This window comes from Erpetoichthys calabaricus, chromosome 13 (genome assembly GCF_900747795.2).
Source record: "Erpetoichthys calabaricus chromosome 13, fErpCal1.3, whole genome shotgun sequence".
Classification (NCBI taxonomy): Eukaryota; Metazoa; Chordata; class Cladistia; order Polypteriformes; family Polypteridae; genus Erpetoichthys; species Erpetoichthys calabaricus.
The window spans coordinates 140,572,912-140,590,054 of NC_041406.2; the positions used below are offsets into that span (position 1 = coordinate 140,572,912).

Here is a 17,143-nt window from a genome sequence, read left to right on the forward strand (position 1 = left end):
TGTATATAAAATATGTAAAAAATATGAATACTAAAATCAAACAATTGTTACAACCATTATCTGTAAACCAAAAATCGAAGTTTTAAAACAGGTGGAATATCAATACCAAAATCAATAGAAAACAAATATCAATATAAAAAAATATAAACATACATAAAATATTAAAAAAAATATCATCACTAAAATCAAATTGATCGTCATGGCCACCAACTCTAAACAATAAAATCAAAGTCTGAAAGTGGGTGGAATATCAATACCAAAATCGAAAGGAAAGTCGCACCGAATCGCTACATAATATCGAGATCACGAAGAGTCTGGACCGCGTGAGGTGACCTTTATACAGTCATGCGGGTGAACTCACCATTGCACGACTCCCGTATATCATGGAATGTCTTACCATTGTAACAGGTGACACAAAACCCTCTCCACATTGCGGTGCCCATAATCACAACAAAAATGACAAAAACGTGAAAAAATAATCAGCTTTTAGATAAACTCTTCAAACATAAAACGAACCTCAGCAATGAAGTCTCTGGGTGAGCCCAGGAAAAAATAAATTAAAAACGTCAGTCACGACCGTTCTGGTGGTGTCATTTTGTGTTCTGCTTTTTTGGATGGTCGCTGCCATTTTAAGGCATTTTTTTGTAATCGTGTGACACAAAGAAAACGCAAGATGTTGTGTCATCCTGACCCACCTATTTAGGATGGCAGCTCACAGCTTCTGACATCTGGGTATTTGATTTCTTTCCTAAAACCCTCAACTATCTTCCCATTATTGTTAGTAGAGGACCCTTTGCTTAAGCATTGTGCTTACTTTTGCTTCTGATGAAACGAAAACTGAACGCGGCAAAACATGAATGTGCAACTGAAATGTAGACCCGACTCCCGAGGTTACGAGGTTAGCACAGGATTAATTAGTGTCTGTCTGTGAAACTGCACGGGTGACGTGGCCTTCTGATTTTTGAGACATCTTGGATCTGCACAAGTATGAGGTGTAGTTTCCTCTTGTTAATTTTTCATCTTTAGGTTTATTTATCTTTCAGGGCACTTTGAAATATTGATATCTTGAGGAATGCAATGTGAATCAAACTGTTACTGGGATGGACTCCTGGCCAGTGAATGAGAGGGAAGGCGAGTTTTCGGTTCAATGTGCATTTGTAGTTGAATGCGTTCCGCTTTCGTTCATGGAAGTGTTTTCTAGAAGCGTTTTGTTTAACAACATTTCAGTAAAAGTGCACTTGTTTGTGACATTGTGATCAGACGACCGGACACCTTAACGTGTGTGACGTGAGTAATGTGAGATTTTTTCATGTATCTTTTTGCTGTTGTCCCACACAGGTCACCATAGGCTTCTATTAAATATAAAATTCACCTCTCCCCCTCATTCATTGGCCAAGATTCCTATTCTCAAATTGCAGACCCGCCTGCCTCTCCCCCTCATTCTTTGGTCAAGTGTGTTATCTGCAGTTCAAACTGGCAATCCCATATGGCTTGGGTTTTCTGTTTATGCCCAGTACTCTATTTAACAATATTTTACCAAAGCATGCATGTGTTTTGCATGTTTTGCGCATGCAACTGGCTAACCAACATGTGGATTATGCGGCGCAAGAGCAACGGGAGATTTTTTTTCTTTTCCTTTTTTCCTGTGGACACTTTATTCACTTTATTTGTGGATGTACAGCATTGGTCACTATTGACGTCTATTAAATCAGAAGCTTTGTTATCTCCGTTATTCGTGAACAGTAAAACGTTTTCACAGCCATCACTACAAACTACATGAAACACTATAAATAAATATCATTTTTGCTAGGCTTGTTCCAGTAATGTGTCACCTTAGATACAGAACTTTCAACTTTCTTCAAATCGACTCCATGGTGTCATGTTTCTGCCAGAGTTTCTCCCCTGGCTGGGGCTTCAAGTCGCATTTCTTGTCGGTTATTGTGCCGTGTTTCTATGGTAACGTTACCTTTGTTTATTATCTGTTTTGTTGCCAATGCCTTTGTTATGTTCCTTGTGTAGCCAGAAGCCGTACCACCTGCACTTCAGAACAGGACATCCACCTGAAGTTAAGCCAGTAGTTGGATGGGAATAGCTGGTGTTGCTGTTGGAGGAGGTGTTGGTGAGCCAGCAGGGGGCGCTTACTCTGTGGTCTGAATGTGGATCCCAATACCCCAGTGCAGTGACGGGGACACTGAGCTGTAGAGATGGCACTGTCCTTTGGATGAGACATAAAACCCAAGGGTCTGACTCTCTGTGGTCATTAAAGACCCCTGGGCATCCTTCATAAAGTGTTGGGTGTACCCTGATGTCCTGGCTAAATTCCCCACCATGGCCTGGTCATTCTGGCCCCCTAGTCATCCCCTGTCTCTAATTGGCTATCTCTCATGCCACTTCCCCACCTAAGAGCTAATGTGTGGTGAGTACACTAGAGCAAAAATGGCTGCCGTCACATCATCCAGGTGGGGTGCTACACATTGGTGGTGGCTGAAGTGGACTCCCACTTGCTGTGAGTAGTATGAAAAAGCTATATATAAATATAAAGAATTATTATTATTATTATTTTGGGTGGTTTCCCAAGAGACAGGACCACCTGCCAGTCACCACCAGGAACTGCCTTCCACTCTCTAAGTATGAAAGAGTCTCCCAGAGTTCCTGGCGGGAGTGGATTGTTTGATTTGACCTCCTTTTGTGTTTCTTGTGATTTTCTCAATTTTTGAGCCTTCACTCTGTCTTTTCACCATTTTGTGATATCTGTGATGGCCTCAGATTGCCTTATCTTCAGGAAATTCCTTTTTGTGCTCCATGGAGCATCTTGCGCTACAGAGCATTTTTGTTATGTGGGATGCAGCCCGGACACAGACAGGTAGACATGATTAGAAAGCACCACAACACATTTATTTACAATATTTATACACACAAACCCAGTGCCGCAGCACCAATCACCCCAAAGTCCAGGTCCTTCACACAATGCCTCTTCTCCTTCTTCCTGACCGCCTCCACTCCTCTCCTCTGAGTTCTGTCCTCTTCCACTCGACTCCAGCCATCGAATGGAGGGAGGCGGCCCCTTTTATACCCACCCCGATGTGCTCCAGGTGCCTCCTGATGAGCTTCCGCCGCCCCTTTCTGGGGTGGCAGAAGTACCGGCTGCGCACCCGGAAACACTCCAGGTATCCCTGGTCTTCTTCCCCCCAGCACTTCCGGGTGTGGTGGAAGTGCTGAGGGCCAGGGCTCCTCAGGTATTGGGGCGCCCCCTGGTGGTGACCACGGGCCCCTATAGGGTTGCACTTCTAAGCTCTGTCCCCGTGGTCCGCAAAGCCACCAGGGCGGTCGCCCCATCGTGGTCTGGAGTAGGCGTAATCCCTCCTCTGGTCCTTCCGGGCATCCCGGCTGAGTGCCACCCCCAACTGCTTGCCATACTTCATTAAGTTTGCAGTTCACGACTCCATTGCTGATATCTAAATTTCCACTTATGACCTCCGCGTTCTGCACCCCGCTAACTGCTTGCTGTTCAGCGCACACCACCTTCATCTTTTATGTGCCCCCAACTTTTGTGATCCCGGGGATTGAGCGCTGGCCTCTGTTTTCAGATGATTGGTTAAATAATTGTTCATGGAGTCACTGTGTGTCACTAGTTAATAAGTTAAAATGGAGCCCTTGTGACTGTCTAACAAAATCTACTGCTTGTAATTTACGACCCACTTTTTTCCATAGGTTTCCAAACATAAAATTTGGATGTGCCTTAAGTTTGAGGTTTTTCAACTACAGTCCCTCAAAAATCCTATTTTTCTGGGGTACATAAGTGATTCCCTAATGGGGGGGCTTGTCAAGGGAAAGCGATTTCCACACATTATGTTTACTATTATGTGTACCTACTAATCCATTTTTTCTGTAAAAGTCTGTTTTATTAAATTGAAATTGGAAGCAATACAGTGTTCACCATTTTTCTTTGAAATGTGGTTTTTTATATTTGCCCCCATTAAACTTCTCCTTCCCTTGTTTCCACAGTGATTCCTGCTGGGAAATGGTGAAGCAGCCCCCCTGAAAGGTAAAGTTGAGATTTTCATTAAAGTGTTGATCATATAAGGGAATATATTTTTAATTGTCTCTGTTACATTTTATTAACATAAAAGAAAACACAGAAGTACAGCACCACTCCATTACAGAATGTCTCTGATTGGATAAGCTGAGTTACGTCCAAAGAGCCTTCACAAAGTCTTCGGACCCCATCACTTTTGTCACGTTTTTCTTATGTTGCAGCCTTGTGCTAAAATTGCTTAAATTATTTTTTTTTGCTTCTCAATACACCAGAATGACAAAGCGAAATCAGACCTTTAGGAATTTATGCAAACATATTAAAAATGAGAAGATTGCGCCTCATTCTGTTGATGATCATTGAGATGTTTCTACACCTCGTTTGGAGTCCACCTGTGGTCCATTCAATCGATTGGACTGATTAGGAAAGGCACACAGCTGTCTGACCTTTAGAGGGTACAAACCGTGAGGTCAAAGGAGTCGCCTGCAGAGTTTAGAGACAGGATTGTGTCAACGCTCAGATCTTGTGTAGCATCAAAGTTTAGGGTCTCATAGCCTTTTCCTATTCTGGAAGCCATTTTGCGTACTGTTGTTAGGGTTTGCGGGTCACATTTCTAGGGGTGTGGTCTCTGGGGTCATGACCTTGGATCTTGCACTGAGCTTTATGCGATCTGCGGACAGAGCCTTCTAAGCTTTTCTTGTATTCACATTGTCATTTATTTCTCACGTCTTGCCTGGTTTTTCGACTTCTGGCCTGAATTTTGACTGTGATTTTTGGTCGCTTTGTTTTATTTTATTTTTGTTTGCTTCGCCTTTTGCATGCGTCTCCCAGTTCAACTCACAACATGAGTTCTCTGTTTTCCTGCCGAGTCAGGACAGAAGACTTCCGAGGGTTCAGTGTCCTCCATAATCGCCTGCACTTATGATTCAGATGGACAACAGGGTGGCACAGTGCACCTTCGGCCTTCCCGAGTACGCCTTTGTGCTGTGCTCGTTTTGTTCCACACCACTTTGCAGGACGTCCTGCTTTGCTGTTTTCTTTTTTCAGTCCTTTCCCAATGCACAGCATATTCAGTATCCTGACTCTGGCTCCGTGTAAATCACCAGACTGACTTTCCTCTACAGTATTCCTGATTTCAGTTTTCCTTTTAAAGGTAAATGCTTCTAATTTTAACCTGATGTGGTGGTGCAAAGGGCAGGGAGAGGGCAAATGCTGAATACATATTGAATTTCCACTCTCAATGAAACAGTTGAGCCACCTTTATTTAATAAAAGATACTTTATCATGAGTGACATTTGCCAATTGCCGCTTGTCCACTGCTGCTGCGCCAAGTAATTTTACATCCCAGGAGGTTTGTTGTTTTTTTGGAAACATCTCGGCTATGTCCTTTCAGATTTCTGTTTTATTAGCACATAGGGTGATTCCTCTTTTATTATTATTAGGGCTTTGCGTTATCTGTGCATTTCCATTTTCCACCTTGAAGATCAGAGTTCAGTCCTTGGTCACCGTGTCCCGGGCTGATGTCTTTATCCAGGCATCTCTTAGGCCAATACAGGGGGGAATTTCACTCAAGTTATTAGTATTTCAGATAAGCCTGTGCAGCGAAGCAAATGTGTCAAAAGAATGTCAGCTTTGAGTGTTTTTTCTTGTGTCCTAGCAGTTTTTCTGTTTGAATACACACATACATTTTGAACAGGATTAACTGTACTGGATACGGCGATATAAATAGACTCTGCCAGCCAGGAGGCCTGCTTTATTACCCTGGGAGTGCTTCGCTTTCTTCAGTTTTATTCCTTATAGTTATTGGTCCGTTATTGGTATTGAACTGTTCAGTCATAAATTATATCTGTTGTATATACTATGGATAGTCACACATTTTCACCTGGAGATCACCTTCCTGGCTCTGTTGAGGTAAGCAATTTCACAATTGGACAAGAGGGGGCGCTCACGCTAACAGTTTCTCCCAAGAAGGAGAAGACAGCTGACCCAACCACAGGGCCCAAAGCCGGCGCCGCACTTGCAGTCACGGCTCTATAAACAACTCGATAGTCCCCAGAGGAGACCTAAACTTGGCTTGGAGCAAGCACCTTCATGAAACCTGACCCTCCATAAGAGGGACCCTTTTTTGTTGAGCCGGCCAGCACACTATGATTTTCTGTTATTAGTGCCATCGAGCGCAGTATTTGTTTGTTCTTTTGTAGTGTTTAAACGGGGACGTCCGGTTGGTGCCCCAGCGTTTTGAAGCAGCTCATGCAATTCTGTCTACCCGGTCACAACATAGATCAATGTGTTTATATTTATTGTATTTATTGTGTCTAGGTGTGCAGAATTGCACAAAAATACAATCTACATATATAGGTATATATAGTGATGCGTGTGTGAGCACATTGGAGGCAGTCTGAGGGCTCTGGTGATGGTAATAACCTGCTGAACCAGGGGGTGGCGCTGTTTCTATTGCCTTCTCTCTTCCTCCAACCACAGAAGGGAAGACTGACAGGCATTCCATTGCTGATGCTACTTGTGTTGTTTGCCCTCCTGGACCCGCCCCTTCCTGCCAGGATCATTTCAAACCTCGGACATCGCCATTTTAAAGCAGCTCTGTTCTGAACTCACGTCGGTGTTGCTGACAACTTTGGGTTTTTTTTTTTTCCTTGGCAGATCATACTGGGTAGTGTCTGCAAATCTTATACATAGATAGATGTTTTAGCGTAGTTGGCAGGATTAGATAGATAGATAGATATAGTAAATCTGTGAATTCTGTTTCTGCAGATTTGCTTATTTGCTATTACAAAAATGTAACCCACTTTGTTTATCTGTGGTCTACTTCTTCCTGTTCGTGGTCATATGCAGCAGTGAAATGTGAGATTGAGCAATAACAGGCCTGTGATACCCTTTGATGTCCAGGGCTGCATGTGCAGTACCCTGAATGGATCAACATGTGTCTACCCGGTACTGACCATTAAACCCCATTACTGATGGGGACCAGAGCTTGCCATTGTGCCCCATGAACGAGGAATTCCCAGTAAGTGCGGATCATAAGCTTGCACTGATTAAGTTCATGCCCTTTGTACACATCTTTCAAAGGGGGTTTTTCAGGAACGTAACTTGTGCAGATAACAAGAATTGACTATTTATTTTTATATATATATATATATATATATATATATATATATATATATATATATATATATATTGTGGAGTTTTGCCCCCTGGACACAGACAGACTGACTCAGAATGTCCCCAATACACTCACGGTTTATTTTACTTTTCTGCACAACACAATGCAACCACAAATCTTCCCAATAACTCAGTCCTTATCTTTTTGTCTTTCTTTTCTGTTCCGCCTCCACTCCTCTCCTGTAAGATCCGTCCTCCTTCACCCGACTCCGGCTCCCTGAGTGGAGTGAGGCGGCCCCTTTTATACCTCACCCAGAAGCACTCCAAGTGTTCCTCAATTAACTTCCGGTTGAGGTGGAAGTGCTGCAGACCACGGCTCTGGAATTATCCCTATGCCCCCTGGTGGTGGCCACGTAGCCCAACAGACTTGAGCGTTACAGCCCCATGCTCATAGCCCCAATGTAATCCAGGGTGGCTGTCCTTCCATGTCCCGAGGAATGGCTTGCCCCTTTCTTGGACCCCTGCTCTCCCAGGCTTCCTGACAGGGCATGATTCCCGGCCGTCCATCACAGTATATATGTACATACAGACAACTCTCTATATATTGGTAACACTGTGTGGAAAATGTGGAACCTTGGGGGGTCAAGCTGAAAGTGATATGAGGGGTCTTTGTCCTCCGGCCTGTGGGCAAAAGGAGAGGAGCTGTTATTATTTCATTTCACCTGATACCGGTGCCCGTGTTCTTACCTCCATTATGCTGCGGAGACACTCTCAACATACTGAACTTCTATTATATAACAAAACACTCAGTTTTGTGTGTCCATTCCCTCTGAGCAATCTGATTGGTCTGGTTGGCTTTGGCTGTGGTATGATTGGTCACATTAGATTTGGTGACAGAGGTGTGAGTGGAGTAGAGGCGTAGGAGGCACACTGAGGAAGTCGACTTCACAGACAGGACATGTGAAAGCAGATAGGAGGCAAGGAAGGCACCTCAAAAATAATGACAGAGTCTGAGAAGTGGGCTTTACAGGAACACGCTCGAGAAAAGGAGCGCCGGTGAAGAGATGTTTGCACATACAAATACAGGGGCACCAAAGGTATTTGCAGGGCAAGAGACAGCAAGTATTTTTAATTATTCAATTACTTGTCTTTAACGAGTACTATGGCGAGTTTATATTTATTGTGATACAAACAGACAAAACTAAGCAAAGTGTGAGAGCACTGGCCAGGTAAACCCCATTTAACAGGGACACTTATTAATCAAATGCAACAAAATCAATGAAAAAATGTGGGCTTTGTGACGCCGTTGTCTTCTCGGTTACAGCCAGTCCTGAGGTGATTTGCAAGTCAAGTCAGAGTCCTGAAGATGCCCCCTACTCGTGCGTGTCCAACATTACGTGTAAATAGGCGTCTGGGGTACTGAGTGTTGCTCGATAAGGGGAAAAAAATGAAATGATTTTGGCACAACGCCGCAACATAACAAAATGTGTTAAAATGCAAAGGGTCTGAGGACCATCTGAAGGCAGAGATTGAAAAAGATGCGCTAAAACTGCCCGCTACAGCAGATGCTTGTTATGTTTGCAGATTTACTGCCGAAATGCTCCACTTTTTGGTTTCCCTCTGCCTGACCCATTCATTAGTTTTTCAGGTCACCAGCACCTCGAAAAATTTCTCTTAGACAAGCAAAGTAGATATTGTGGTATATAAAGTCCAAGTCTAGTGCAATAAATCACAATCCAGTGGAGAAAGGTCAAAAGTAAATCACGTAGCCTGATGATTATTATGGGGCTCGCGGAACACAGAAGGGACCGGGCTGCAGTAAATTATTAGAAATGAAATCGGGAAGTGGGGGCTTCGTCACATAACATGCCGTCGGTTTGCTTTTTTATTTTTAGATACAGCCTTGTTAGCTGTTCTGGTTGGTGCCTGTGCTACGTAACATTGTCTGTTCCCTCTGTGACCGCTGGCCTTCACTGTGGTGGTCTTACTAATGTAATTTCATTCTTTTCAAGAAGAATTTCACTCTTGTTGACTTAAAGTGAGCTTTCATAACTGTAAGATGAAAATTAAACTAAAATTAAAGCAACCTAACAAACAGCCAAACTTAGACTCTTTTATGCGGTTTGATTTTGACAACGCCTTTTTGTGACGCCATGTTGTTTTTAATAGAGTGCTTTGCTGACCGTTACCAAAGTGATCTTTCCCAGAATCACTTGGGAAGACTGTGTCATGATGGCTTTTATGCAGATTATTAAGTTTCTTGAGATCAAGGGTTCTGTTCTTTTTATTAATTGCTTAAAATTGTCCATAGTTTAGATGTTGTGTTTTGCAGCATCATGGACGCCATTTTAGGTCTTCAATCAACACCATCTTGAAATCCCGTTGTTAGGTCTGCGTTTCTAGGGGCGTGGCCTTTGAGGTTGTGACCTGTGCTCAATCAGTGCGACGGGATAAACGGATGGCTGGGGATTCATTTCCTTATCTGATATGCGGATACTAAAAACTCTCAAAAAAGCTTTGTGCAAACTCTACTCGCAGGTCTTTTTTGGTTTTGACCTCTTGCTTGTTTTCTCAAAAACCTCGAATTTTGCCTCTCATTTTGGCTTTGGTTTCCTTTTGTTTGCATCCATTTTTTTGTTTTCTTATGCAGATCTTCTAGTCTTGCTCAGAAACTTTACCTGCCAGTGTGCTGACAGAACAGACCATCACTTTCTTGTCCAGGGTATCCATTATCAGGATTCCCATGTTGGTGCACATTGCATTTTTTTGGTTTGTATATTCCTTTTTACAGACTCATATTTTTCTGGTTAAAAGACCCACTGAGTCCCATGCATGACAACAAAAGTTATATTTTTTCTGGTTAAAGGATTTTTTCTTAGCTTTTTAAACCTGACCACTAATCGACTGTTTTTTTTTACTGGTTTCAAGTCTCATCTTCCGATCCTTTTTCATTAAAGTCATTTACTGTCTCGTCAGTGTGGCTATCAGCAAAGTGTTTTCTAAGGAAACTGGGAGAAAAGGTGCAGTTAATGCCAGCGAAGGGGTCAAAAACAAAGGAGATTAAAGCCAAAACAAGCGACAAAATTCGAATATTTCAAGAACAAAAGTCAAAACCAGGAGGACAAACAAAAAGATGACTTTTATAAAGGATCAAATTGAAGAAAAGAGTTTAGATATCCATAAACTCGGATGAAGAAGTTCTCTGAAAGAAGACCTTTTTACTTACCACATGATTACAGGGAGGTCACGTCCACTGAGGACACACACCCTAACAACGCAGAACGCTCCCCTTATGACGGGAGACACAAAATGGTGGCACAGAAAATGGAACAAAATAATTCACCACTCAAAAAGGAAGCTATGAATTAATAAACGGACTTTAGAGACAGAATTCTTACCTAGAAAAAGAATTCAAAATGAGTGGTCATTCAAGAAATTTAATAAGGAAAGGCTCATAAAAAATGAATTAAGAAATAGTTCCTAACACAGGAAGACAATACTTAAATTACAAAGCACAGGACCTTTAGCATGGATCGTGGTCATAAGTCGTAACACAAAATGGGGACACATAACGGGAACCAAGAAAAACAAGAAGTAAATTTCAATCAGAGAGCAGAGAAAAATGGCTGTAAGCAGTTAATTCAAAATCTTACAAAACAAAAATCTTGAATGATTATGTATGTGTTGCACCAGGCTTTTAAAATTTCATGCAAGTGACATCGTAACATGTGCCCTCTGGGAATCGCTTACTAGCATCCTAAAACATGATGGTGTCCATTAGGAAAACAAGACGATGCTGCGAGCGAAGCAAAAGATGAATAAAAACACTCAATTGATAGTTTTGTTAGGGTACTGGTAAAGGTACACCATGAGATTAAAAGAAGATGAACCAGGAGGTAAACCGAAGTCGAGAGGTAGCAAAATGGTCATAACCCAGAAGAGTGTTAAACCAAGCATTAAAACTGAAAACGTAACCCAACAGGAAGTCAACATTCAGAAGGTCTTCTGTACTGCTTGCTTGAGGTGACAGCAGTGTTGAGAAAAATCGTAATCGATAGATAACACGATGAAGACAGCATTCACATAAGGGTCATAGCTGGGAAGACAACAATTGAATAACAAAGCTCCGGACGTAGCCAGAATTGCAGCCACAGAATAGTGCAGTGAGTCGTAAGCCATAAAGGGTGCACATAATCAATGGCAAAAAATAAAAAGCACAATCAGGTATTGCTGCAGAAATGGGCTTGGTGGATGGGCGGGGAGACCTAGCGATCATTTTCAGCTTCAGCCAGTCGCACTTTAAATTTATCTATTGACCTTCTGAATGATGTGCGCTAGCAATAACATGATTCAATGAAGTCGAATCTGATTGACAGTTAGCATCGACTTTCCAACGTGGTGTCATCTCCATAAGACAAACATGATGGCAGCCATGAGAGTTGGTGAATCATTTTTAACAAAGTTAAAAATATAAGAAAGCAAAAGACGAACAGAAGCACTATGCGTATCATTTTTTAGAGACCAACAAGCAATTTTTAATTACAGTACAACCTCTGGTCACGAACTTTTCCGAACGTACAAATCGGGTTACGATCAAAAAGTTTACTAAAATTTTGCATCTGTTCACAACCACACGCTCTGGTGGCGAACAAAAACACTGGCGGCCAGTTTCCGTACGCGCCAATGATTTGCCATTCTCCGTTTCCCATTTTATTTTGTTTGTGTATACAGGGCCTAACAAAGCAGCTGATGTTGCAAAAGGAGTTACAGCGTTAAGCAAGCAGAGGCCTCAAGTGCTGGAAGAGGTGGAAAAACTGTTGCTAGTGTGGTTGAACGAGAAGCAACTTGCAGGGGACAGCGTAAGCGAGGTGATCATATGTGAGAAAGCCAGGAAGATTCAATGCGATTTGCTGAAAAAAAAAATCCTCCTTCGAGTGGCGAAGGTGATGAATTAAAAGCCAGTAGACGATGGTGTGAAAGGTTTCACAAGAGAAGTGGCATTTAATTTTTCCCTGTGCTTAAAACTCATAAAAAAAGTGTTTACAGCAGGCGGTTCGTAAGGGTCAAGCGCGAACTCTTACAATGTCAGTTTTCTCTGTTGTTCAAGCTTTTCTCAGTGTTATTCAAGGTTTTTACATTTAGTTTACTATTACATTGTGCATTCTATGGTATAATTAACTATTTTTGTGCTTAAAAATATATATTTACATACAGTTTGTACGGTCTAGAACAGATTAATTGTATTTACATACAAACTTATGGGGAAATTATGTTCGGGTTGCGTCCAGAGTTTTGAAACGAATTGCAGTCATGATCAGAGGTACCATTGTAATTAGCTAGAATGTGGCAGATGTGTGACATCCTTTATAGCAAACTCATTTTTCCTACTAAGCTGGTGAAACAATCCCTGCTACGATTAAACGTGTTCACGCCATACACCTTGCGGAAGGTCACTTGCTTCAAAAGAACAATCACCATGTTGAGCTTCTCCTTCACTTGGAATCGATCTAATCAAGCAGGGCATTCATGACGCGTCACACAGGCTTACGGCACAAAACCGAACCCTTGAGCTGAGGCCTCCTCCGAGTTTCTCAGCCCCTCGTCATGTGACTGCTGCAGAAGTGGTGCTGAAAATAATGACGATGAAAAGCAGTGATTGGGGCGGAGCCTCCATCCATTCCCAATATCACTCGTTCAGTTTCTGGACATCAAAAGCCCATCTTGTCCAAAACTCTCACAGCCACCATATGGCAGATGAAACTCGGCTCACCCTTCTCAGTGTTAAAGCTGCAATGGCTGCTCCAGAAAGTTATTGGCTCCTGTTAAAAGTATAATATGAATCACATGTGCTCTTTTGTATAATGGAATCCAGATCAGAAGTGGTGCCAGACTGCAGTATTCCAGATTGTTCTCCATTATCCAATTTGGTATGTGATACTCAGTTTTGGATTCACGACAAGGTTATATTTTATTGGTATAAATCTGTTGATGTGTTTTTTAACAATACTCTGGACGACTGGATGTGCTCTTGAGACATTCCCCGAATTCTAGGGAGGCCAGAACTATAAAAGGGGCGTCATTTGTTTGATACGCACACACATAGTGCCTTCAGAAAGTCTTCAGACCCATTCACTTTGTCACATTTCATTATGTTGTTGCAGCCTTGTGCTAAAATCGTTTATATTCATAAAGCAACACTCGATACCGCAGGATGCCAAAGAGAGGATTTTAGGATTTTTTGCAAATGTAGTGAAAAATAAAAACCTGAAATATTCCTTTGACACAAGTATTTAGACCCTTTACTTCGTCGTGGTGGCAATTCCGGACTGGAATCTTCTTGGGTTTGACACAGGACAGCTTCTCACAACTTGGATTTGGGGATTTTCTTACATTCGTCTCTGTAGATCTTCTCCAGGTCTGTCAGGAGAGCCGATGGAGACCATCAGTGGACGGCTATTGTCACATTCAATTGGGTTCAAGGCCAGGCTCTGTCTGCGCCACTCAAGGACATTCCCAGAGTTGTCTTTAAGCCCCTGCTGCGTTGTCTTTGCTTTGTCCTGTTAGAAGGTGAACATTAAGCCCAGTCTGAGGTCCAGAGCGCTCTGAAGCAGGTTTTCATTATGGTTGTCTCTGTACTTTACTCTGTACAGTTTGCCCTCATCACTGACTAGTTTGCCAATCCCTTATATTGCCACCACCATGCTTCTTCTTTGGAATGGCATTGTGCAAGGTGATGAGCATTTCCCGGTTTCTTTCAGACGTGACCCTTAGATTTGAGGCCGAACAGTTCAAACTTGGTTTCATCATTCCAGTCAATCTTGTTTCTCAAAGTCTGAATGACCTTTAGGTGCCCTTTTTGCAAATGCAAAATGCCCAGATTACTTGAGTGTTGCAGCGATGATTATCCTTCTGGAAGTTTCTCCCAACTCCACATAGCCAGAGTGACCTTCTGGTTCTTTGTCACCTCTTTTACCAGGTCCCTTCACACCCAAATGCATAGTTTGGTCAGGCGATCAGCTCTAGGAAGAGTCGTGGTTATTTTAGACTTCTGTCATTTAAGAATTACGGAGGAATCTTCAGTGCTGTAGCCTTCCCCAGATCTGCACCTCAACACAGTCCTGTCTCTGAGCTCTTCAGTCAGGCATTTCCTTCAACCGCGTGGCTTGGTTTTTGCTCACCTGTGGGACCTTCTGTAGACAGGTGTGTGCCTTTACTAGTCCTGTGCATTCACTTCAGTTTAGCACGGGTTAGACTTCATACAAGGTGTAGAAACATCTCAGTGATGACCAATAGAATGGGATGCACCTGAGCCAAAGCACAGGGTCTGAATATTTCTGTCAGTAGGCGCTTTGCCAATACACAAACTTTTTTCAGGAACCAGGGACTTTTTAGACACTTTTTACCTATTCCTACTTGAAGAACCCGGGCCATTTCTAGTTCCTGGTACTTTTTTTAGCCCCTATTCCAAGGGGTGTACTTTTTGTTCAACCAGGAACTGTCATATGGGGACCTCAGACAATGAATTGTGCTGATTGGTTGACCATACGTACTGGGACCACCTTACATATCTGTTGGTACTTTGGACTTTGGAGAGTTATTGACGAAGACGGAGCTTCACACTTCACACCACATCACTCTCTCTTCAGAACTGCCTCTATGATGTGCCGCACCACACACCACATCAAAGCAGTAACGCACCTGTGAAGACGCGATGGCTTTGAAACGATGAAAGTTTCCTTGTGAAATCCAGAGGGAGGTCCTCCATGCACTCCTGATCACCACCCTGTACACCACATTAAAGCAATTTGGGGTGGTCCCCCATGAAGTCACGATCATTTTAAACCAATAAGGCATGGGGGGGGGGGGGGGGCCCTGTCAACATGCTGCACTTTTCACGGCGTCACTCTTGTTTATCATCATCATATTTTGCATTCAGATTACAGTTCCTGTTGTGTGGTGGGAATGTAACAAATGAAAATGGCTGAGGGCCTACGTCATACAGGAGCTCGTCAATTCCTGATAACAAAGTTCCTGTGGTGGGAGAGCACTTTATGGGATATTTCTTTTTTTTTTTGTTTTTAATAAATCTGCAATAATTCTTAAACTCTTGTCATTCTGTGGTACTGAGTGCTGCTTGATGAGGGAAACAAAATAAAGTACCATAATTTTAGCACAAGGCAGCAACAGAACAAAATGTGGAAAAAGTGATGGGGGTCTTTTTTTTATCTTGTAAGGTCCACGGTGCAGGGCCATCTTAACAGCATTATAGGCCCCCGGGCAAAGCTGTGCACTGGGGCCCCTACCTACACAACCACTCAGCAAGTCACCACATACATACGTAGATTAGCGTGGGGCCCCCTGGCAACTGCCCAGCAGGCCCATGCGTTAAGATGGCCCTGCCATGGTGACCCTGTTTTCTCCTTATGCTCTTTATTGTGTGGATGTTCCTAAAATCCCATACACTTACCACTCTGTAATCAGGTACTTTAGTATTCGGCAATTAGAGAGAGTAAAGAAACAGGCAGGAGTTACGTTACACATTTAATTATGTATCACTGACAAAATGGCCAAAAGTATTAAAGAAGCAGAATACAATGTGAATACTGGCAAAGCACACCCTTACAGCCTAAGGAGCAGAGCATCTTGGTGTCCATCGGCGGCCTTCAGCTTATCTTCAGTCTAATTTGGTCTTTGCTACTACATGGCCTTTGAATGGAGTATTGAAACGGGCCACAGGCCTGTCTCCGTATGACTGCCGAGATCGAGTGGTCTTCATCATGGTCTTCTCTTCATGGCCAGATGGTGAGAGAGAGAGGTAAAGGCAAGGAAAGTGACCAACTTCTTACCATTCTTACTACAAAACACAAACCAATGGGACGTCGTAGTGCAGAATGGCCTCCGATTCAAAACCAATCCTAAATAGCCAATCTTTAGACCAACAGAATTAGCTTATCTGACCAGTTACCAATGAAAGCACGTGGGTACAACTCATCCCCCAACAACAGCAACATTTATTTATATAGCACATTTTCATACAAATAATGTAACTCAAAGTGTTTTGCTTTGTTTAGTTAGTTTATGGCCTTCCTGCAGGTGATGCCTTATGTGCTCCACGTCCAAACACAGTCAGCCTTGCCAAGCTGGTCTGACGCTCCAACCCTCACCGTAAATGTCACATCCTGAGTCCCTCCTGAAGACTGATGGGGTCGGTTATATAAACATCAAAGCTGATCTCATCAATGAAGTAAATACTCTCCACTGCCTAGCTTACAAATAAAGACATGTAAAATATTTATCAACTTATATGCAATACTAGCCGTCCCCCGCGGCTGTACCCACGTAGTAGTGAAACTGGACAAACTGTAAAAATTAATAGACGTTCGCACTGTATCTGATGGTGTTCAGGTCTGACGGGAGAGCATCCTCCGTGTGGGGAGAAGATGTGGCATGATATCTCTGCCAATCAGCAGCTACCCTCTAAAACACATAGCTCTGTCTCAAAAACGTCAAATGTTACTCCTTAGCAGTCTCTAGACGATGATGTCTGCTGAACACACAGGTATCGCTAGCTAAGTGGAAGCGAGGTGCACTCCAACATGTGGCGAGAGGCAGAGCGTCTTGAACGGAGGCCGGCGTGTGAGTGACGAGAAGGGCACTGCCCGGCTCCCCACTCCTGAGGTCCCACCTCCCCCTCCCCTCAGCCTGCAGCCTCTGTCTCGGATACGCATGAATAAATCAGTACCGTAAGCGAACTATGATACATAACGCAATGAGAGAGGTCACAAAATCAACCAGAATGTCGAAGCAAATTCTAGAAAGAAACCCGATCTAAACCCTTTGAGTAGTTCTCTCATGAAAAGCGCACAGACAGACAGACTTTAGGTTTTTATATATATATATATATATATATATATATATATAATACATATTGTAAATGATCCACGCAACATGGAAAGAGGTTTGGGGGCAGCCACCCGTATACTTGCAATTGAC

The 17,143-nt window shown here is 42.9% G+C and overlaps 1 protein-coding gene across 3 annotated transcripts in view; it reads left to right on the forward strand.

Annotated features, from left to right (window-relative positions):
• samd12 (sterile alpha motif domain containing 12) overlaps nt 1–17,143 on the forward strand; it is a 170,341-nt gene that overhangs the window by 139,054 nt on the left and 14,144 nt on the right. For all 3 annotated transcript variants that reach the window (XM_028817550.2, XM_051935999.1, XM_051936000.1), the window contains exon 5: nt 4,006–4,045. In XM_028817550.2, coding sequence (XP_028673383.1) covers nt 4,006–4,028 — 23 coding nt within the window. In that variant the 3' untranslated portion in view covers nt 4,029–4,045. The remainder of the gene's footprint in view (nt 1–4,005; nt 4,046–17,143) is intronic.